General features: G+C 41.2%; 1 protein-coding gene across 3 annotated transcripts in view; it reads right to left on the bottom strand.

The window, feature by feature from the left end:
• The window catches only part of RAD23B (RAD23 homolog B, nucleotide excision repair protein), a 57,536-nt gene that overhangs the window by 10,517 nt on the left and 22,843 nt on the right, over nt 1-24,176 (bottom strand). The window contains exons 2-8 of one of the 3 annotated variants that reach the window (XM_065549865.1): nt 22,989-23,070; nt 20,119-20,198; nt 17,766-18,049; nt 15,803-15,858; nt 11,283-11,410; nt 4,282-4,411; nt 1,155-1,281 (exon numbers count right to left, since the gene is read on the bottom strand). In XM_065549865.1, coding sequence (XP_065405937.1) covers nt 1,155-1,281; nt 4,282-4,411; nt 11,283-11,410; nt 15,803-15,858; nt 17,766-18,049; nt 20,119-20,198; nt 22,989-23,070 — 887 coding nt within the window. Of the gene's footprint in view, nt 1-1,153; nt 1,282-4,281; nt 4,412-11,282; nt 11,411-15,802; nt 15,859-17,765; nt 18,050-20,118; nt 20,199-22,988; nt 23,071-24,176 lie in introns of all 3 variants that reach the window. The other 2 variants (XM_005283481.5, XM_065549866.1) reach the window with 2 other exon arrangements.

Below are 24,176 nucleotides of genomic sequence, written 5' to 3'. Positions count from 1 at the left end.
AAGTTGCAGCTACCTCCGTACTCCCTTACAAACTCTGCATCCCGTATAAAGGAAATAAGCGGTCATGCATTCTGTGCAGGAACTAAGGCTGTTTCACCACTATTCTCACTGGCCAAAAAGACAGCTACTGAGGAAGCGTAGCTTGTCACAGACATTACTATAGGAATACCTACCTTCTATTTCTAACATTTGATCCTAATTCAGTTGAATCTCAATAGCTCCCCTTCTCTGAAAAAGCTTCTGACTTCTTCCTTCCAACCCCACTCATCATACTTATAATTTGAGATGGTACTTTTAAAGAAAATGAAAACTAGGAGAATTTGCAAGCATATCTTAAGGATTTAAGGACAGTGACTCAGCATATTAGGCTGCATTAGTAGGAGCATTGCCAGCAGATTGAGGGAAGTGATTATTCCCCTCTATTCGGCACTGGTGGGACCATATCTCGAGTATTGCGTCCAGTTTTGGGCCCCCCACTACAGAAAGGATGGGGACAAATTGGAGACAGTCCGGCGGAGGGCAACGAAAATTATCAGGGGGCTGGGGCACATGACTTACGAGGAGAGGCTGAGGGAACTGGGCTTGTTTAGTCTGCAGAAGAGAAGAGTGAGGGGGGATTTGATAGCAGCCTTCCACTACCTGAAGGGGGTTCTAAAGAGACGGGAGCTTGGCTGTTCTCAGGTGGCAGATGACAGAACAAGGAGCAATGGTCTCAAGTTGCAGTGGGGGCGGTCTGGGTTGGATATTAGGAAACACTATTTCACTAGGAGGGTGGTGAAGCACTGGAATGGGTTACCTAGGGAGATGGTGTAATCTCCTTCCTTAGAGGTTTTTAAGGTCAGGTTTGACAAAGCCTTGGCTGGGATGATTTAGTTGGTGTTGGTCCTGCTTTGAGCAGGAGGTTGGACTAGATGACCTCCTGAGGTCTCTTCCAACCCTAATCTTCTATGATTCTATGAACTTTTAGACAGTATCTAGTACTTCGGTTTGTAGCCAAATTGGGTGAGGTGCAGAAAGAAAGCCTCCATCCCAGTACTTTCCAATCATAAAATTGTTTCACACACCCCAAAAATAAGAGGGCACATTGCTAGTATTGATGCATTAAAGCACCCTTGCCTGATCTAGACACGTTATCCCATGGTGCTTAAGTCACCTGCAGTAGCTGGGGGTTTTCCCGTCCTATCTGCTGTAGCAATGCTGGCAGCAGATTAGGATTCTGCTGAATAATTTGTCTCATCTGCTGGAACTGAGGTTGATTTCGTAAAAATTCAAGTGGATGTCCTGCAATATAAAGAGTTATACATTTAAGAAGAAAGCAAGCAAGTTACTAGAGTGGCTTCTGTAAATGAGAACAACAATATATATTAAAAGGAAAAAACTGGATTCGCTGAAGTTTCAGAGTTGGAGGGTAATGTGAAATTCCTTTCAAGGTGACTCAAGTCTTTGAAGTGTACAATATTCATAATGGCCTTATTACGGACAGGCTCAGACGAAGGAGTGGCTTGGCAGCAGGACCTGTCTCATCCATAAATGTGGCCCCTCTCTTAGGGAGGAGGTGGTTCAGTGAAACAGTAGCAAAGCTTGCCTCACCAATAACCACACTGCTCCTGTTCTGTGGCTTTACACAGAGAACTTCAGTTTAAGAAAATGTCAACCAACAAGAATTTAGAACATGACTTTAAAAAAATAAAAGCAGACTTTGGTCTCTTAAGGCCTAAGGTGAGGCTGTGTTGGGGACTAACATTTCACACTGTTACAGTTTAAAAAGTAAAATGTAATACAAAGGGATAAAGCAAAATATACGAGTTCAAAGGATCTTGTGGCTTTACAAGAGGTGTTTCCAACCCCAATGAGATGGTGATTGGAGAGCTAATCTGAAGACCACTGCAGCTGATTTGCTGAGATCAAGTAAAAGCAGACAAATGTTCAGCCTCTTTGGGACCAGCATTTACTGGTACAAAGTCAGCTTTTAAGAGACTTCCCTCCTCCCCCGCTTCACAGATTGAACTGTTTCTACAAGTTACTTTCCAACCACCCATGAAAAGTAATGAGAATATATCCCCTCAAATAAAGACTAACATCTAACCTTTTCATGAGAATGTAAGGGTACGTCTTCACTTACCGGAGGGTCCGGCAGTAAGCAATCGATGTTCTGGGATCGATTTATCGCGTCTGGTTAAGACGCGATAAATCGATCCCGGAAGTGCTCGAAGTCGACGCCGGTACTCCAGCTCGCCGAGAGGAGTACGCGGCATCGACGGGGGAGCCTTCCTGCCGCGTCTGGACCCGCGGTAAGTTCGGACTAAGGTACTTCGAATTCAGCTACGTTATTAACGTAGCTGAATTTGCGTACCTTAGTCCGAAGTAGGGGCTTAGTGGGGACCAGGCCTAAGATTCCAAGGGTGGTTTTCCGTTCTGTATAATTCATAGCGGAATTAATTTTAACAAGCATACAGCATTTTATTTTGCTTTTTAGATAAAGAGCAGGATGATGCAACACACTGGAAAAACAGATGTTTCGGCTAACTTAGGGGAGGTCAAAAAATTGGTGTCTGTGAACCATATAGCTAAGACAAGACCATATAACTCCCTCCCAAATATCCACATCTGAAAGATAAACATGCAAAGCAGCAGCAAAAGCCTTTATAATATGCAGCATGGATGTAGTTTTATTCTGGTACACACAAAAAAGGCAGAACTTAAAGCAAACTTGTCATTACAATGACAAAAATGTAGCAGACAATTTAGTTTATTTTTAGCATTCACTGAAGTATGAAGGACAAGCAATAGCAATGAGCTGACACTCTCTGCCTCCTCACACTCGATTTCATTTTGGGAGTGCCAATTCCAAGTGTTACTCCTTTCGCCACCTTCCCAATGATGTAAGTGCGCTCCCTTAAGTGTCTACAAACATCCTCAAACTTTTCAAAACTATGCAGAAGAAACTATAGGGACTTCTTTGAAAAGTAATGTTTGAAGCTTTATACTTCATAGTGTAACTTAGCAACCACATTGCATTTAATAAACATGATAGGTACTTGTTAAATGCTTATGTTAAGGCAAGTTTGAGTCCTCTGAACTTAGTAGCTGAAATGGTGGGTCCCCTGCAGAAAACTCCAAAGCTTTCTGCTGCTGGGAGGTAGTATATTTGAGGGGGGTACGCTGATATTCATGAACAGGTCCTCTTCCCATGCACCCTCAAAGGCTTATCCAAACGACTGATCTACATACAGCAGAGCTCAAACTGAGATGGTCCACAGAGCATTTCATGGCAGCTGATTAAGAGCTGGGTGGACATGTAGTGCTGGCTTTTTTCCCAGCTACTTCTACAGGCCTCTTTGAAAAGAGCTGGAGACACGGGGAAGCCAGAAATAGTGGAGCTAGTCTAGCTGCTTCTGTTAGGGTCGGATACGACACAGGAGGACAAACTAGAGTCACTAGCTAGAAAGGCACATCACTGGAAGCAAAGCAACCAAGGATCAAGTAACATATGCAGAACAGGTGGAAAGGGGACAATAAAAAGGAAAACAGTGATGAAGATTGAAAAGTGAGTTGCACTGAGAGGACATTTACTACATTTAAAAAAAAAAGGAACTATACGATTTTATTTTGTCAACATTGCTTTTCCATGTACCACTGTTGTGGTTGCAAGAGAGGGGAGGTTCTCACGGATCACCTACTTAATAGTATTTGCCACATTTTGAGTCTGAGAACCCTGATTCTTATTTATATTACAGTAGTGTCTAGGAGCCCTAGTCATGGACCAGGTCCCCATTGTGCTAGGCGCTGTACACAAACAGAACAGAAGAGCCCCAAAGAGCTTACTAGTAAGTTTTAAAATTTCAGGTGGCCACAAGCAGGGTTGCCTATTATCGTAGGCAATACAAAAATGGACACCTTTAGAAATTAAACCTAATACTCTGGGGTTACAAGTGAGGAAGTTTTGAAGTGATGTACTGCTGCAACTCTAATTCTAGACAGTAAGAAGCCAGAGGTGAGGTTGGGGAAGATACGAAGTTGTCCATAGCTGTGATCTCAGGAACTTAAAATCACACATACTGGATCACAGAGTGGGTATAAAACCAACAGTGGTATTTGGGAATTTGAACAACTATGGCCCCAACATTACAGATCTAGCCACCCACATGTGTTTCCTCCAAGCAAGTTCTACTGCCCTTTTGTCTCTCACTTTGAAAAGCCTCACAAACTTAAACACACTATTTAAACATCTAGTACAGAGAGATTGCTTAACAGCTACCCATAAACACAAGACCATCTTACCGCCTGAAGAACTAGTAGTCGTAGTTGTGGTTGCTGCCGCTGCTGCCACTGCTGAAGATTGAGACGCACCAGTGCTTGCTGCCTGAGGAGGATCAGCCGCAGCTTGAGTCTCTCTATCTCCAGGGATACCCTAAATCCAGGGATCAGGTTACAATTAACAGCATTTTCATGGGTAGAGATCAAAGTTAATGGTTTCACTGCACTTGGTTTTTTTTTGCCCTAGAAATAAGACTCAATACTTTCATTGCCAATATAAACCAATTAACACATTACAAATTTGCAGACACTATTGCTAACAGATCTACAAACAACTCCAAATCGTTCAATATAGCATTGAGTAAACTGAAAAGGGAGAAAGTTCTCAACAATTTAGTGCTCCGTTAAAACTCAACATCTTGAACTGCACTAGGAAGTTTACTGACAGTTAATGCAGAGTAGCGCAGTGTTCCAATATGTTTTTTGCACAATGAGTGCTTCATTGCATGACTTTAATAGAGGTAATCAATACATAATTGTCATAAGGGCCACATCCAAATTGGAAGACTGCACTTGTTGCCAGCCGCTGATGGTTAAGAGCACTCTTGCCTACAGCACTCGATAGTTCAGAAGTAGACCAGGATGTAGGACCCTTAAACAGCAAGTCTGTATTACAATGGGCTCTGTCAGAGGTACAGATCTAGTTTCCTTAATTGCTCCCCTCAATATTCTTATTTGGGTTCAGCAATTCTTGGAACATTTCTTGGAGGATAACATCTTGTTTCAGAAGATGGAGGAAATAACCATGGGGCACCCATTTTAGACTTGATTTTGACTAACAGAGGAATTGGTTGTGAATCTGACAGTGAAAGGCAATTTGGCTGAAAGTGAATCAGGAAATCGACCGTTTCATGACTAAGGAAAGAAAGGAGTGAACAGCTGAATATGGACAATGGACTTTTAAAAAAGCAGACAAACCCAGAACTGGTAGGTAGGGTCCCATGGGAAGAAAATCTAAGGGTTTGGGAGAGGAAAGCTCAAAGAGAACATTAAAGGCTCAACAGAAAACTATTCTGATCCAAAGCAAAGTAGGAAGAACAGTAAGAGGCCAATATGGCCGCATTAGGAGTTCTTTAGTAACCTGAAAAATCAAAAAGGAATCCCACAAAAAATGAAAACATGGACAAATTGTTACAGGTGAGTACAAAAGAATAGCACAAGCATGTTGGGACAAAATCCGAAAGGCAAAAGGCACAAAATGAGTTTCAACTAGCAAGGGATAGAGAGGCAATAAGAAGAGGTTCTATAAAACCTCTCTCTTGCTTCTAATGCGAAGTGTAGGCCCACTATTTAGCAGGGAAGGAGAGCTAATAACACTGCTCTACAGCCAAAATGCTTCTGAAATAAATGTAGTCAGACTTTACTAATTCTGGGTCACTGAGAACGAAAATGATGGTTAAAATTGTTGATTGGCTCTAGTTTTCAAGATATGCTATTGGGTCAGAATATACGACCCCTGACTTGGGAATGGTGGAAGATAAGTGAGTTATAAAGGGAAGGGATCTCAATTTAAACCAGAAATGACTAAAATACATCTTTGACTGGATCTATGAATAAATCTATGACTGGGTTTGGACAGTATTTGCTTTTTAGGCAAAACAATGAATGATGCAATCTGAAGCTGGTATTGCGTCATACATGATATGAATTGCATCATGTTATTCCTAGAAGTCATGGATGATGCAATCATAACGAAGCTTACATCACTCTGCTGAACAAATTGCCCTAGATCAGCTCTAGAAATCATAGTGTCGTGCTCTCTTATTTGTCAGTGTTTGATTTTGCAAAGGGACACATTTCTGTTTAGTCAAAGTGAGCCTCGTACTTGTGTGAACAGTGCAGATAACTTCTGCTATGTTTGTGGTGAAGTGACTTTTCCATCACAAAAGCGCAGTGTAACCACTATGGTTAAGAAAGCCTATCACCTTTATTTTGGCTGCAAAATTGGAGATTAGGACAAGAGGTGAGCCTCACACATATGCTGCAACACTTGTGCAACAAATCTTCGCCAGTGGTTGAACAGGAAAAGGAAATCTATGCCTTTTGCAGTGCCAATGATTTGGAGAGAGCCAACCGATCATACCAGCAATTGTTACTTCTGCATGGTGCCTCCAGTTGGGAAAGGTGTGTCAAAGAAGAAAAAGTGGACTGTGCATTATCCAAACATTCCATCAGCTATACGCCCAGTACCCCACGGAGAAGGACTGCCGGTTCCTGATGCACCAGAATCATTCTCACTTGAGTCAGACGAGGAAGAGGAAGAGGATGAAACTTCTGGTCCTGAACCATCAATGTCACAGGACCCACTTTTTCTCCCATCCTCCTCCTCTGAACCACACCTCATAACACAAGGTGAACTGAATGACCTTGTCAGGGATTTGGAACTACCCAAGAGTAAGGCAGAGCTGTTGGGCTCCAGACTACAGCAGTCGAATCTCCTGGCAGGTGATGTTAGGGTTTCCATGTTCCGTGACCGTCAAAAGGATCTTGTCCCTTCTTCTTCATGGAAGATGATCTTGTAGCCTGCAACAACATCGATGGTGTGATGGCAGCCCTCAACATCGTTCACTATCCAGATGAGTGGAGACTGTTCACTGATTCATCGAAGACGAGTCTTAAAGCTGTTTTACTGCATAATGGCAATGTTTTGCCATCAATTCCAGTTGGTCATGCAGTCCATATGAAGGAAACCTATGACAACATGAAACAACTTTTGAGGTGCATAAACTATGACCAACATCAGTGGCAGCTTTGTGGCGATTTGAAGGTTGTTGCTCTCTTGCTTGGTCTGCAGACTGGATACACAAAGTACTGCTGTTTTCTCTGCGAATGGGATAGTCGTGCAAGAGATTCCCACTACATCAAGAAAGATTGGCCACTCCGACAGTCATTGGAGCCTGGGAGGAAAAAAAAGTGTTCAGCATCCACCACTTGTTGAATCAAGGAAGATTTTGTTACCACCCTTACACATCAAGCTGGGTCAAGGCCATTGACAAAACACAAGCAGCTTTCAAGTACCTCCGTGGAAAATTTCCAAGGTTAAGTGAAGCTAAGATAAAGGAAGGTGTCTTTGTTGGTCCTCAGATTCGTGAACTTCTTCGAGATGATGCATTTGACCATGCACTGCGTGGCAAGGAAAAGACGGCATGGAAAGCCTTCCAGTTAGTGGCAACAAATTTTCTCGGAAACAACAAGGCAGACAACTACAGGTTGTTGGTGGAAAACCTCCTCAAGGCATACAAAAGCCTTGGTTGCAACATGTCACTAAAGATACATTTTTTTGCACTCATCTAGATTTTTTCCCACCGAACTGCGGAGCAGTGAGCGACGAGCACGGTGAGCGATTTCACCAGGACATTGCAACAATGGAGAAATGCTATCAGGGCAAATGGAGCCCATCAATGCTTGCAGACTATTGCTGGACAGTGACAAGAGATGCTCCATTTAATGAATACAAGAGACAAGCCAAGAAGCGCCGAATAGGCACTGAATAGGACTAAACTATGTACATAATAGTTTTTTGCCTTTTGTTTCATAATACATTTTATTTATATAACCCTTTTGCTGATTTTTAAAGTGTTACATAAACAGGACAGGTGAAATATCATCATGTAAAGCAACCATAAACGCATGGAAAAACCTAGGTTTACAATTTATGATTAAAACTCTACTATCTCCACAATATACATAGACATAAAATGTAAAAACTTAAATAACTTAGAAACAGTAGCCAGTTGTTTTAATTGTCATATTTGAATTCAGCACATCAAAATACATAATAAATAGCACATTTTATCTCTGAAGCAGACTTCTCAAAAATCGTAGACCAGTGTAACTGATGACAGCAAGGCGGCTGAGGTGTTGAATGCCTATTTTGCTTCAGTCTTCACTAAAAGCGTTAATTGTGACCAGAAGGGTTAATTGTTACCACAATTAATATTTACAACAAGGAAGAAGGAACACAAGCCAGAATATGGAAAGAACATGTTAAAGAACATTCAAGTAAGTTAAATGTATTCAAGGGAGCAGGGCCTAACCAAATTCATGCTAGTGTATTTAAGGAACTTGCTGAAGCAATCTTGGAACCATTGGCAATTGTCTTTGAGAATTCATGGAAGACGGACATGGTACAAGAGGGAGAAGGGAAAATACAGTACCTAGCTTTAAAAGGGGAACATAGGACCTGGGGAATTATAGACCCATCAGCCTAACTCTGATACCTGGAAAATACTGGAAAAAATTAAAACAATTTGTAAGCATCTAGAGGACAATAAGTAATAGCCAACATGAATTTATCAAAAACAAATCATGCCAAACCAACCCTAATTTAGTTCTTTGACAGGCTTACTGTTCCACTGGATTGGGGGGAGAGAAGAGACTTGATTTTAGTAAGGCTTTTGACATAAATATTCTCATAAGCAATCTAGGGAAATGTGATTTAGATTAAATTACCTAACAGTAGGTTCACAACCGGTTGAAAAACTAATCAAAAGAATAATGAGCAATGGTTTGGCATCAAACTGGAAAGACAGATCTAGTGGGGTCCCCACAGGGTTCTATCCTGGGTCTGGTATTATTCAACATTTTCATTAATGACTCAGACAATGGAATGGAGAGTGTGCTAATAAAGTTTGTGGCTGACACCAAGCTGGGAGGGGTTGCAAGCACTTTGGGGGACAGGATTAAAATTCAAAACTACCTTGACAAACTGAAGAATTGGTCTGAAATCAACAAGATGAAATTCAATAAGGACAAGTGCAAAGTACTACACTTAGGAAGGAAAAAATCAAATGCACAAACACAAAATAAGGAAGTACTGGGTAGGTGGTAGTATTGCAGAAAAGGATTTGGCGGTTACAGGATCACAAATTGAATATAAGTCAATATGATGTAGTTGTAAAAAAGGCTAATACGTTGGGGTGTATTAACGGGAGCATTGTATGTGAAACATAGGAAGTAGCTGTCCTATTTTGGGTGCCACCATTTAAGAACAATGTGGATAAATTGGAGTGATCACAGGAGAGCAACAAAAATTGTAAAAGGTTTAGAAAACCTGATCTACAAAGAAAGATTATAAAACTGGGTATGTTTAGTCTTGAGAAAAGATGACTTAGGAGGGACCTGATAAGTCAATGGTGATCAACTGTTCTCCATATTCACTAAAGGCAGGACAAACAAGTAATCAGCTTAATCTGCAGCTAGGTAGATTTAGGTTGGAAACTGGGAAAAATGTCTAACTATAAGGCTAGTTAAGCATTGGTATAGGTTACCGAGGGAGGTTGTGCAATCCCCATCACTGGAGGTTTTGAAAAACAGATTAGACAAACACCTGTCTAGGTACAGTTAGTTGGTTCTGCCTCAGCAGTGGCACAGGGTGAGGGGGATTGGATTAGATTAGTGTTTCTCAATGACTTGACTCTCAACCTCCTCACCAGTCCCTGAAATTTCCCTGACACAGTTTAGGAAGGCAGCAAGCCGGTCCCTGATATCAAAAAGGTCAAGAAAGACTGGAGATGACGACATCTCAAGGTCCCTTCCAGCCCTACATTTCTATGATTAGCCAGCTATCCCTCATCAAGCCCCAATCCCAGACACACAGGAACAATGTAGAAGTTCACATCATTAAAAAAAATTCTCTTACTGCTGGCTTACTAAACAGCTATGTAAAGAAATTTCTCTATTATAGATCAACATTGTGAAATATATATAACATTAATGGGGAGGACTGAGGTCTCTTTACATCTGTTATGTAGTGCAAGGTTCAGTCCTTGCAGTTTAAAGCTTGAAGTCATTTTCATAAGCAGTTACATGCAATTTATGCTGAAAATGAGTCATAAGTAACAAGTGCAGCTCTGGCTTAAAACTGTAAGTAGTAACCTGAAGGATTTACATATGAATGATGCCTACAGAAAATAGTTACCAATTCAAAAGCTTCCTCCTAGGAAGTTCAAACCAGTTTTTTTTCCCTTCCTCAGTCTATAGGGAGTCCCGTTCACACAGGATCTGTATATCTCCACTTCAAAATAAGCCAGAAATTAAGTTCATTAAGCGTGAATGGGGAATAGCAACGGGAAACTGATGTCAGGGGAAAAAGTGACAGTTTCAAATGAACTCAAACGTAGTCAAAACTAGAGACACTGGAAATCTCCATTAAATAACTATCTGTCCCACTGAGCTTCCATACCCATTTTCATAGTTTCCAGAGCTGCTCGTAACCTATCTGGCTGAGAAACAGAACTGAACGCAATCCAATACAAAAATGGAATGAAGAAGATTTTAACATATGAAGTAACATAACAAGAGTCACTTGGGACTTGTAGCCATTTTCCATTAAGTGCACTGCATTTTTAAAGCCAGTTTTACCACGGATAGGTTGTATCTTGTTCAGCAGATTGATCACTCAACTCCTCTCCAAGTTTAACTACTATTTAAAGAAAAACACTGAAGTCCAGACCCTAAGTTAATATTATGTACACATGATATGCTCTCTAGGTTCTACAGCATGATTCGTACCAAGGATGAACCAACAGCTTTAAGGGCTTAGTCTGTTTTGTGATACTATAGCTGCCAATACAAAAAACAGTGACTAATATCCTCAATTGGTCACAACAGGAGAAACATTTTTAGTTAATTGATACAGGCAGTATCCTATTGAGATAGGGCATAGCTAATTAAACCACACCATGTCAGCTTCAAAATCTTCAGACACACCTTGCATATACAGCCAAATAAATGAGTACAAAATATGGCAATCACAAAATTTAGGCACCAGTATCGCCCTCAAGGCAGTAAGCTCTTGAAAATCCATTTATCAACCTCCCATTCTCTCTGCTTAAAGCTGCTGTTCCTTTGTGGACTTCTACTCATCTCTTACAACTTGTATCTTTTTCAGGTTATCAAGTCATTCAAAGATGAATTCTTCTCAAAAGATGGCGAGAAAGTGAAAAGATGAAAAAATAGCTCACCATTAGAAGGTACTCCACTGCTCTGTCAGGATTGTTGAAGCTGGCTCTCAGTGCTGCAATTACTTGCTCTCGCTCATAGCCCATTGACATGATCTCAGTCACCATATTCTCATAAGACTGACCTGTCACTAGAGGGGCAAAAATAGCACAGTTGTAAATGCGGTAAAAGGGTGCAAGCAGACTTTGAGAAATGCCAAAACGGAGACATTCACTCGAGAGGAAGTGAGGGAAAGTCAAACTAAACTTGCCAAATTCTGTCTATTTCATTTTTCAGTATGATCAAGTTTTATATTAAGGACTCGACAGAATGGAAGAGTTCCTGGGGACAGAGCACAATGCAGGCTTCTATGGAAGATTCAATGTGCTTGTGACACTCCTTGTACTAATAATTCCTCTTCCCCACTCTTCATTAAGGTCAAGGGCATCTTCACAGCTATCTAATATTCAGTTCCTGGCTTAATTAGAAAAAGCTTCCTGCAGTTCAAGGCTGGAAATTAATCCCACTAAACTGAAATCTGTGCCAGATTGCTTTGGAAAGCCAAATAATGACTTAACACAACAGCTGGAATGGTCACCAATGGTAAGTGTGGACCAACTGACAGTTCTACACCACTGCAACATGGTAAAGAGAGACAGTGAAGACCACCTGGATCGCGCAGTAAAGCATTGGATGGATCAACCCAAGATGGCAGAGAAGGGAAGTTCTGAAAAGTAACAGGCGGCTTGAAGTGCTGTTTAGTGATGCAAGTTTGTTTGTTTTTAAACAGTCAGTGGATAGTGAATTGGGTCCAACAAAATTTTGAGAGTGTTACATATTTATGGCCCCAACAACTTACACCCTCCTAACTTAATAGATTCTAAGTTCACAAGGCAGTCTGATCTTATCTGTCCTCCTGTATGATATGGGCTACATCTAATCTTGATTTAAAAATTGCAGAGATGGAGAAGCCACCACAATTCTTGGTACATCGTTCCAGTGGTTAAGTATCCTATTAAAATATTGCACTTCGTTTCTAGTCTGAGTTTGTCTAGCTTCAAGCTTCCAGCCATTGGATCTTGTTTTACCTGAGAGATTAGACAGTAGAGATAAGATTAGTGCCCTTTATCAAATGTCTGTTTCCCATGTAGGTACATACAGACTGATCAAGTTATCCATTAATCTTCTCTTCATTAAAAATTGATTGAGCTGCTGGGGTATCATAGCGAACATAGGCAGCAGCTTGGTGTACAGCCCTCCTAGGCAGGGCTTTCTACACTAGGCTGTTGCCTCCATCCTCAGATACATCTGAAGATGCTCCAGAGGTCCCAACACTAAGGTAAAGGGAAAAGGTCCACACGTGTCCTGCCTCATCATATGTAGCACACTTAAGGATTTTTTAAAGGAAAAAATTCAATGTAAGAGCCTAGAAAGTCCATTCAGACATATTGCTATTAAATGCAAAAAAATCAGTCATTTTACTCTAAACACTTTGCTTCCTTTCTTTAAAAAAGAGCACGTTACACAAGTCAAGTAAAGGGCTGATTCTACCTTGAAATGTAACCTGACAACTTTCATGGTGCGGTGAGGGGCTAAGTGTGGCAAAGCTGATCAGTACTAACTGACTCAATGGAGCTGCACATCACTGTTCTAGATACCAGTGACACAGACAGGTCACTTAAGCAAGGTGGCAAAAACCATTCAGAATTGCAATTACAGCAACTAACAGTTTTGTTTTCCTGTTACTTACCCATATTCCAAATTTGCTAATTGTACTCTGCTAGGAGTACTAAGTAACAATGGAAAAGAATCTCATGTTTTGGGGCTGGCTCCCACTCGCCGAGCACACAGCCTGGGCGCCCCTACACAAGCAGCCTTAAGGGTGGCCTGGGAGCAGGACAGACAGCAGAGTGGGACCAAGCAGCTGCCATGCAGGGGCAAGAGCAGCAGAGCTCCCAGCTCAGCGCGGCTGGGGAAGGGATGACCCCCAACATCCAGGCAGCCGGGCGCCGCTAGGCTGAGCTGTGTGCGTGTTTCCTCTGAAACCTATTTTACATCTAACTTCAAAACAGACAAAAATAAAAGCCAATGAAGGTGTTTTGGTTGAACATCCCATTTTAAAAATTAAGAATTACAAAGTTTCATGCTAACAGTTTGACAGCCCTGGAGACTGATGGTCTAATTATCTCAGCCTAGAGCTGGAAAGCCCAATTCTCAGATTAGATGGTAGTTCAGCATCAACCTTCTCAAACTGCAGTCATTCTACTGCAACAGTCACCAAAGGAGCTAATTATTCAGATTACGTACTCACATGCCCCTTATGGGCACTAGAGTGCCATCAATAGCACCACCACAGTTAGGAAACAAGGTGGGCAGTAGAGTGTCCATGCAGTGCATCATGTTCCTAGAGCTAGAGTGTCAACAGCTGGGGCGTGGGGCGCACCAGGCACTTTGGGATAGGGTTTCTTTGACTCAGATCTGTGCACAGCAGTGTGGATGCCAGAGTCTCAGGTTTGAGCATGGGTCAGAACACTCTTAACCTAGGGTTAAAATGCAACATAGATGCTCAATTCCAGGGTTCCCTGACATGCATCAGCTGACTGGAATCCCACCAGCCCTAGGCTTACACTGCTGTGCAGACATTCTCTTTATTATCTACAATGAATTTCGGGGGTAAGTGGAGATAACATACATAAGCCACTGGCTTATCCAAAATAACCTGGTAAACCAAGTACAGAGTTGGACTCCCCATGGCATTAGTAAAGTCAATTCAATACTAAACAAAAATCAGTTCAATTCTGAGTGACTGCCACCTAGACAAACTGTCAACACAGGGTCAATAACTTTGGCCCAGGTTTAAAGAAGTGCATGCACAAGTTACTGTATTTGTGTGTGCATTTGCAATAAGAGATTAGCCATTGTCTCTCCTTGGCCTTCCAAGTTTACAGAAAGAAACTTCTTAAAACACAAACTTGTAAAGTAAAAGATTTGTGTTTTGAGAAACAGTGGCAGAAAACCAGTACAAGTACAATCATCTTAGGTGAGGTGATCTCAACTTACAAGATCAGCAATTCTTTCTACTGACATGGATCATTTACTCATACTACAAATCACAAACTAAGACTGGCAAAAACATGCTTCATAGTGCAAGTGAAGAGCACCATCACTTCTGGTCCCTAACCACATTAAACTGGTCACTTTTTTCAAGTGCCTTTTGGGACCACCAGTGTTATCCAGGTGTAAACTAGAACACTAGATGAATGGGGAAAACTAAAGGAAATCTGAAATTTATTCTAGCCTACTGCAGTACGCATCAACTAAGATGAAGGAGAAATCTGAATACTGGTAATTTATGCATCTATAGTCAACAGCAATCCATGCACTCAAATTTGATTTCTCTAGTCACTCCTAAGTAGCATTAAATCAGGCTTGTGACTGGTACTCTAGGATCCACTTTTTTGTTTTGACAATCCATCAGTACCTCATTCATATTCAGTTGTGGATATTCTAACCTGCAGTAAAACCTGGACTGTTCCAATGAAAAAGGAGTAAACAGTCAGCTAATTTACACAGTGAGAAACGCTGACAGATGTGCCATCCATCCTTGTAGCACATGAAGGGGGAAGAGCAGCAGGTTTATTCAAGTGGAGAGAGAAGGATCCCAGAAAGTAGAAACCTCTCCATAGAAAGTAATCATTTTACTGGGCAGACTCTGGCACTAAAACGTCCTTCCATAAAATCCTCTCTGGGATGTAATATGGCACAGAGGCCAAGTTAAAGACCAGACTGAGTCAGGATACCTGGGTTCTAGATCCAGCTCTGCTAATGTGATGTGTGATCTTGGGCAAGTCATTTCTTTTCTAAGTCAGTTTCCACATTTAAAAAATGTGAGTTTATGCCCACTCACCTCTGTGAAGAGTCTTAGGAGTTATGGATAACAAGCACTGCATGTGTTATAAATTAAGACCAGCAACTCACTTCACAGGTCACTGCACTGTATCTAGAGATAATTACTGCAGAGACCATTTGTGACCAGAACTGCATTCAAACTAGTGACCCTAAATTCACTGGGTGCACATGCTAAATAGTACTGTCAAAGTTGGAACGGTTGTTTCAATACTGTGAACATAATGGTTGAGGGTGCAAGTCATTGGTTGTGTTTACTGGCCATAACATAAAACAAAAACACACCAAACCCAGCATTCCATTCAAACCACTTCAAGTTGAATCATTGGGAAAAAGAGTATAAGAAATCTGGAAAAGCCAGAAGGGCTGCTATAAGTTTGTTTTCCCATCTTTATACAACACATCTTTGTATACAAGTTGAAACAACCTCTGTAATAAAGCGAGAAGAATGTTTACATGAGGTTGATTTTACCACATTTACTTCTGTTCTTTGGGAACAGCACTTTGATAATAATCTTGAGGATAAAAAGGTATAGTAGAGGAGAGAATGCAAACAACTTATCTGTTAACCCACCATTTATTTCAGCTGCAGTGAAACAAGACTTAAGTGCAAGCTAAAGTTTAGATAAACACTTACCAAGTGCACTTGTAGCATCCTCAAAAAGGTTTGATCGAGAAGTATCACCTGATGTACTGCAAGACAAAACAAGATTTCAAATACACAAGTTTGGAACACATAATTGGTAAGCAGAAGCAGCATCTGTAACTCTATGTTATTTCCTAAAGGAGTTAAGGGTGTCTAAGACCTGGTATGAAGCCAGAATTTACATACTTCTGTGCTCTAAGTAAATGCTAGTGTTTTTAACCCTTACTCTTGCTGACTCCTATCAAGAATATCTACATTTGGAATACTGCTTATCCATTCAAGTGCTGACACCTGCTTACCTAAATATTGCCTTTAGGGCTGGGAGAAAAGTAAGGGTTGGATGGGATTTTTGTAAGTGCTCAATGTTTGCCTAACTGCTCCCACAGAAGTCAACAGTAAAACTGACATTGAATTCAGCGGGAGCAGAGTTAGGCCAGTGCAGAGCACTTTTTAAAATCTCTCAGTATCGCCCCTTGAAGACAACTGATCAAAGTTTATCCATTCCCTTTAAAATTCCTGCGACATTTGAAGACCTTTGTTCCCACAGTTTGTCTGAATCCACTTCCAAAAAGGCAACCATTCAGAAGACACTGTTTAAATGGATGTGAATTTTTCTACATATATAAAAAAAAAAAAAACCATTCTGGAAAGAGTACCACGCTATCAATTGACACTGACAAGATTTACCAAAGCTAGAAATGCTACACAGTGAGGGATCTGTTTTTACTAGTCAATGCCAGGGAAATCCACAGCCATACTCCAGAGGACAGTTATTTAAGAAACAGCTTGAGCAAGTGGGTTTATGGTAAAGCCTCCTGCCACAATCAAGCAAGATTTTTAAAAGAAGATTCTATTTCCATTACACACCCTTCCTATCCCTAATTCAGAGTTGGGCATTTACACCAAGACTTATTTCATATTCAGCCTGAAGTTTTATTTGTGGCCTTCTTCTTTTCTCTCACACCAGTTTCTGTGACATCTTTGAATCTCCTGCTGCCCCTCCAGCCCACACTTGAGTGAATATTTACAATCCAGAAGACAAAAAGTGTATTTAACTAAGAAGTGCTTGTATAAGTGAGTATCCACATTTAACTCACTTATATCAGTCCATATATGAAGTCATTCAATAACCAAGAACTCTCTCTCTTCAGACCATTTCCTGTGTTTGAGGTATCTGTTAACTACCATCTTCAAAATGAATAGGGAAGGGCAAACAAGATCTAGACAAGAGGTTCTCAACCTCTGAACTCTGATGCAAATGTCAAATGCAATTTGTTACAACCCACCCAACTCCCACAGACCTTTGCAGCTGGGTCAAGGATTGCTTTTATTCTGGATATTTTCTAATAGTGGTAAGATGGAATAAGAATCTTTTGGAATCTGTTTAGCAAAGGTGAGTACGATAGATTCCTTATAAAATTATTCTTTCCAGAAACTAAGTGAGATTCTGGTCAGATAAGAACTTAACTAACAACATGGCTAGTGCATCTAACTAAGATGTTTCAAGACATGGTTTTGAGCTTCTGGAGGGCAATCCATTTAAGTCCGGAAGAGCTTTACAGACATTAATTCACTATGGATCACAATACCCCAGGAAATAGGAAAGTATACTTAGCTTAGATGGGAAAACAGAGTCACAGTAATTCTGTGACACATCCAAAGTCAGAGATGTCTGTGAGAAAGCCAGAAATAGAACCTAGATTTCTGAAACCCACAGGGCTGGGATTCAATCATAAAACCGTCCTTTCCCTGAAAAAAGGTAGTGCACTTTACAAAGCTTCACACCAGCCAGACAGCCATATAAAAACTATTGTAATGGAGAAAAATAATTAGCCATCTTTTCACTCCATGTCCCACTTTAGTGGCAGATTTAATTTAAATCAAAGCTAAAGGAAGACTAATGGCCAATTTCATATGGAATGGTTTCAACAATTTCCAAGTGGCCCATTCATACCTGTCAGTTGATGTTGGGCTGATAGCAGCTGTTGCCTCAATGGGCTTCTCCGCTGGTTTCTCTTCTTTAGTGGCACTTACAGGTACAGGTTCACAAGCCACTGCAGCTGGTGTTGGAGGGGTAGGGGCTGGGGCTGGGGCAGGAGCAGGAGCAGGGACTGGTAGAGGAGCTGGTGCAGGGGCTGCAGCAGCTGTTGTAGTAGAACTAACAGTAGTAGTGGTAGCATTTGATTGCTGCGTTGTAGCTGGTGATGGTGTTGGAGCAGGAGCAGCTGCTGCTTTGGGCTACAAAAACAATGAAACAGAATTAAGATAGCACATTCCTGCTCTAAGCATGCTCTGCAAGGACCAGTTAGGCTTTAGATAGTAACTTGCAAACTCAAACTCTCCATTTAGTGGATTTTATAAAAGACATTAAAAAAAATATGAAGGTGTATAGTTGAAAAACCTAAATTTACAACATCTTAAGCATCTAAAGATACACATTTTTAAAGGCCATCATTTTGCAATCAGAACTGAAGTATTTAATACATAATTACAACATCCAGTACTATGTTAGAGGCTTCCTGTTTTGCTTCATAATCAAGTACATTCAAATCCAAATACATTAAAAGAATGCCTACTCATTTTTATAAGATGTACATTTCCTAAATATTATATAAGCAACAATGTTTATAGTGGAAATCATCAGATTTTTGACGAGTGAAGAGAGTGCAAGTTGTGACCACACAAATTTGAAATAAGCTGATAAAATGAAAATTTGACATTTAACTGTTAATTTGTTGGAAGGTAAAGTACCAAGAGTTAAGATTAGAAGTAAATCCTTAATATTAAGCTTAACCCACTACCAGTATGCCTAGGTACTAGAGCAGAGGTGGGCAAACTACAGCCCGCAGGCCACATCCGGCCCGCAGGACCCTCCTGCCCGGCCTCTGAGCTCCTGGCCCAGGAGGCTGGCCTCCCCTGCTGTTCACCCTCCCCCACAGCCTCAACTCGCTCCGCCACCTGACCCAGTGCTCTGTGCTGCCAGGTGGCACGGCTGCCTGTCCTGGTGCTCTGGGTGGCACAGTTGTAGCGCCACCAGCCACCAGGGCTCCAGGCAGCGTGGTAAGGGGGCAGGGAGCGGGGGGGGGTTGGATAGAGGGCAGGGGAGTTCGGAATGGTGGTCAGGGGTGTGGATAGGGGTCGGGACGGTCAGAGGGTGGGGAACAGGGGAGGTTGAATGGGGGCAGGGGTTCCCAGGGGGCAGTCAGGAAGGAGGGGGGGTTGAATGAGGCAGCAGGGAGCAGTCAGGGGCAGGGGTTCCAGGGGCAGTCAGAAATGAGAGGAGGGGTTGGATGGGGTGACGGGGGGCAGTCAGGGATGGGGGTTCCAGGGGCTGTCAGGGGACGGGGGGTTGGATGGGACAGCAGTTCCCGGGGGGCTGTCAGGGGGCGAGAAGCAGGAGGGGCCGGATAGGGGGTGGGGCCAGGCCACGCCTGGCTGTTTGGGGAGGCGCAGCCTCCGCTAACCGGTCCTCCATACTATTTTGGAAACCCAATGCAGCCTCAGGCCAAAAAGTTTGCCTGCCCCTGTACTAGAGCACCATTTTCAAAACACTGCAGAGCATTTTAGCTATATAGTTACCACCGAAGTCATGCAGTGTCTTTAATATAAATTAGTTAGCAATATGTGACAGGTTTGCTATTACAAACATGATGATTTCTACAATCATCTCTTCCCTACCACTCACCACTTGAACCATGTAAAACTTATTTACATTCAATATTAAGTCCTCATATATGGTCCCCTCTAATTTGCCATAGCTGTCAAAATTCACAGGTCCACTTCCTTGAACAAATCATGTTTTTTCCTAGTTTAAACTGTTGAAGTTGACACAAAGGACCACAGTCATGAGTTCTGAAAGGCAGCCACTAGAAACTTCGGAAGTTCTGAGCCTGAGGATTTAATACTGGTCTTCCTTCTTTAGTGAATGAACTCATGAACAGGAGGACAGGAATGTAACCCAAGTAGATAGAATGAAACATGGGAAGATTGTAAGAAAGGGTGGACTGTAAAATTCAAACTCCACTTATCACCCAGGAGCCATCAAAATGTTGTTGGAGATTTTTGCATTCTAGTATTGGTGTTCATTATTACATGCTGCAACATTTATGCACAGTGGAGTGGATAAAGGACAAAGTTTCAACTCTGAATCTCCCCTATACACACAGTTCATGAACAACATAACTCTCAGATAACTTAAATAGACTTTAGTGGTTTTGTAGGTATGCACTTACATGTGTAACGCTGAGAACCACAGTAAGAGCTCTTTACAAAATGGATGTGACTTTGATGAGAAAATTGCAACTTACCTTTGTCACCATAACCACCACAAAGTTCTTCTCATCGATTTTGTATTCTTTAAGAGCAGTATCATCATTAAGGATTTTACCTAGCAAATTCAATATAAAAGTTATTGAGAAGTCATTTAACAGTTTGTTAGCTCATCTTAATATGCCATTAGTGCAAACAGTATCAAGTACCTAAAAAATAGCTATATGCAGGCACTTGAATATGCATAAGCCAAAGAAAAATGTTTTACCCCTAAACTTCTCTCTGCAGAGCTCCCAAATAAAATTTTCCTGCTGTGCCCTTCTATAGCACAAGTTATTTGAAGCCAGTTCTGACTATTCTGACAACATTTTCAACACTACACCAACAGTGTCAAATATGTTCCATAATATTGAAAATAGGATTGTCATCTCAAGGAAAAGGTTTTGTTCAGCGTTTCTCAAAGCTGATCTTTTCAAACACTAGAAAAAATACTTCACTGTATCAATCAAATAATTTAAATTTGCCTAGTGCTTAAGATAAAGAAAAAAAATGTCAATATCCTCCATGCGTTATAGCCTAATGCCTTATTGTGACTTTGTTAGCCTTCCAGAGCCAGCAACTGATCAGCGTAAATGCATCTGCATGAGGCAAGCTTGTGACTTTGCAATTTTACCAATTTAAACTTAGGAGACTCAAATACTGTCTTTATGTGAAACAGGCTTAACCTTTCTTTCATCCTGTCTTGCAAAAAGATTAAAGTACAGACAAGACGAAAAAAACAGTGGTGCTTTTCTAATTTGCACCACCATTGTTGATTAGCATCTTTTGTTATTAAGTATATATGACCATCTTCTGCTTAAGTTCACTTATACCAGCTTGGTTTAAAACTTCATTATACTACATAAATATCCTGTAAAAGTAGTTTCAGTTATAGCATCACTATAGAACTCTAGTCTTTGAGAAATTAAGTGAGATAAGGTTAGTGAATACTATCTTACTATAAAACTGAGCAATCATCTCAGTTCTAACAGTCAGGTTTCCTGCAGAGGCAGCAAGTCTTGAGGAAAGGTTGGGACTAACATACATATACACTTTTACAGTGGGGTTTAAAAACAATATGCTGCCTCAGCTGTAGTTAGCAGGATATTTCCTTGGCCTGTGGTATACACAGTCTGGGCACTGAGGATATGAATAGAACAGTCTCTCACTCATGTGGCTCCACCTGGGAGTTGAAGGTAGACTTGAGTCCTAAATGGTTTGGTCATTTGAACACCAAAGGTGAAACGTGGATGCAGTGTCTGAATGGACAACATTTGCATTGGTCTATTTGCCCACTGAGGATCCTTTATTATCTTGTAAGCTGTATGGGAAAGGAACTACCACCACCTGTATGCACAGGACTCTGCACCACATCCCCAAAAATACTCTGTTAAAGCCTCCAGGGACTACTGTAATATAAATATGAGACTACAACCAAGTTATCCTCACCTTTGAGCAGTTTAGTGTTTTTTAAAGCAAACCACAACAATTCCACCAGGTTGAACCAAAGCCTAGCACAGTGCTTAAAAAAAAAAAAAGCCACACGGAATGCCAAAACGGGCCCTCCCCACTCACCTTCCTAAGAAAGGGTTTTATGCCATACACAATGACACCACCAGTACCTTACTTCTAAATTTAAAAAAAAAAATCTTTGAGCAATAATGGTGCAAGCTAGGATTATGGAAACGTGAGTCTTGACTCCTCAGTTCAGATTTTAATTCTGTATCTTATTCCCTATCGTCCCTATACGATTTTATTTGGAATAGTCAATTTGCACAGTGCTGCCAAAGAGACATAAGAATTTGAGAATCTCAAAAGTACAGCTACTTGTGTTAAATCCTGTGCCCTGCTGTGTCAGGATTTTTCAGCCCCATAACCAACAGAAGTTTCAGAATTGCATGCAATTTTAAATACATGCATGAGACATTTTATGACGAAAGTTTTCTAGTTAATATATTTAGAAATCCCTCTTTATGAGCTGAAGTCAATAAGAACAAACCAGGCAAGACAAGTCCATTTCACTATCCTGGGGACTTTCCTGACTGTTTGTTATTGTTCTGCCTGACTTAAGCCCTCCAGGACCAGAGATGTGAAGAGAATCCAGAACAGCTGCCTTTACTGTCTCTCCCCTTATCTCAAATGTGGGGTTTCCAAGTTTGATCTTAATTTTCTATTTCCTTTTTTATTTATGCCAAGCGTCCCTATGTGTTTTTTCTCTTAAGTTATTGACATGTGCACTCAGCCTTAACTCCAATTTAAGGACTTTTTTGCCTCTGAAGGAGAACAAACAGTTTTTCTGAGTTCCAGAAATCCCACCTTGCTGTATTGGGGAGAGGTCAAGGCAGCTGCTTCCAATATGTTAAGGATATCAACAAGGCTTTTTTGGGAGAAGAAGGAATCTGTGAGAGTATTTTGGTCCTTGAGAGAAGTATCCTCTGAACTCAAATGAAGCTACGAGAAGTAAGGAGAGTGGATTCAGACATTTTAAAGCCAAAAGGGACCATTATGCAAGAGGTCAGACTAGATGGTTGTTACATAGCCACTGGATTTCACCAAGCAATTCAGGCATCAAGTATTAAGAATATGATTTTAAACCCTAATGTCTATCTTCCATAGCCAGTTTCTCATGAGTATATACTGTATGTTTCTAGGTGATTGTTTGTGATGCACCTGGAAAACTACTACTGAGAGCTGATCCCAAAATACCAAGAACTCCCTCTGCTGATGAGACAGCTCGTTTTGTTTTTTAGTACTTCTAAAGGCTAAACAAAATCCTAATCCTTGGAACAGGGGGATATGGAGTAAGAGGTCAATGAAAAGCAGAAAGTTTGTCAGTTTCAGATGTAATCTTTACTTTAGAAGATGTTACCTGCATAAATTAGTTTTTGGCCAACTACTGGAAAAGCATCTTTCCCCTTTTCTGATTCGATCTTCTCTTTCAGCGCCTTCACCTAAAGCACATAATTCTTGTTAGAGGAAAGTAGATTCACACTTCAAATCCCGCTAACACTGTGTTTGTTTCAACAGAACAGCAGATACAAATAGACAAAGTGTATTTCAATCCCAGGTTTGGAACATTGTCACAAAAGTCAAACTGCCAAAGAGTTTTCCTTCCAGCCTCCTCTTGGAGCAATATTGTTTGAGGGATTTTCTACTAAATCGAATTAGAGTTACAATCCAGTGTCACATTACAATCACTCCCCTGACAAATATGAAATATAGATCTAGAATTCAATGAAAAGTGAAGATGAGATTTGACGCAGAAAGTGCTCATTAAAGAAATGAGGTATCACGCCTAGTGGCCCTTCCCTAAAGCACTTGCTCGGAATACATGGGACAAGCACAGAGTAGACAAGAGATTTAAAAAAATAAATATTCTCCCCCCCCCCCCCCCCCCCATAGAATGATGAGCTCACTATCTATAAATTCAGTTGCACTGTCTTCAATCACCAAGTGATCTGCTAGAGCAGGGGTTCTCAAACTTCATTGCACCGCGATCCCATTCTGACAACAAAAATTACTACATGACCCCAAGAGGAGGGACCAAAGCCTAAGCCCACCCAAGCCCTGCTGCCCCAGGATGGTGGGCTTAAGCCCCAGTTGGGGGACCTGTAAGCTGATCACCACTGCCCTGGACAGCGAGGCTTGGGCGCAGCGTGGTAGAGTTCGGGCTTGGGCTTTGGCCCTGGGCCCCAGCAAGTCTAATGCCAGCTCTGGTGATCCCATTAAAACGGGGTTGCAACGCACTTTGGGGTCCTGACCCACAGTTTGAGAACCACTGTACTAGACCACTGTGAGGGGCAAGTTGTCCAGTTTTGCTGCTGAAGTTAGATGACTCCTATCCAGAGGGACTATATTCTGGTAGTAATGTGCAAAAGGATCACTAATGACTGTTCAGAATACATAATTAAAGAAATGTTTTTATACTAATGCACTTAGAATGTTAAATATAAACACTTTATATTTTACATTTGTTGCATTTATCCCTTGACAGTTCACAAGAACCGTGACATCTGAAAGTCACACCCATGCATCCACAAACTAACCTAGCTTCTAA

This window comes from Chrysemys picta, chromosome 6 (assembly GCF_011386835.1).
Source record: "Chrysemys picta bellii isolate R12L10 chromosome 6, ASM1138683v2, whole genome shotgun sequence".
Classification (NCBI taxonomy): Eukaryota; Metazoa; Chordata; order Testudines; family Emydidae; genus Chrysemys; species Chrysemys picta.
Note: the sequence above shows the minus strand (reverse complement) of the source record. Positions and strands in the feature narration are given on the sequence as shown.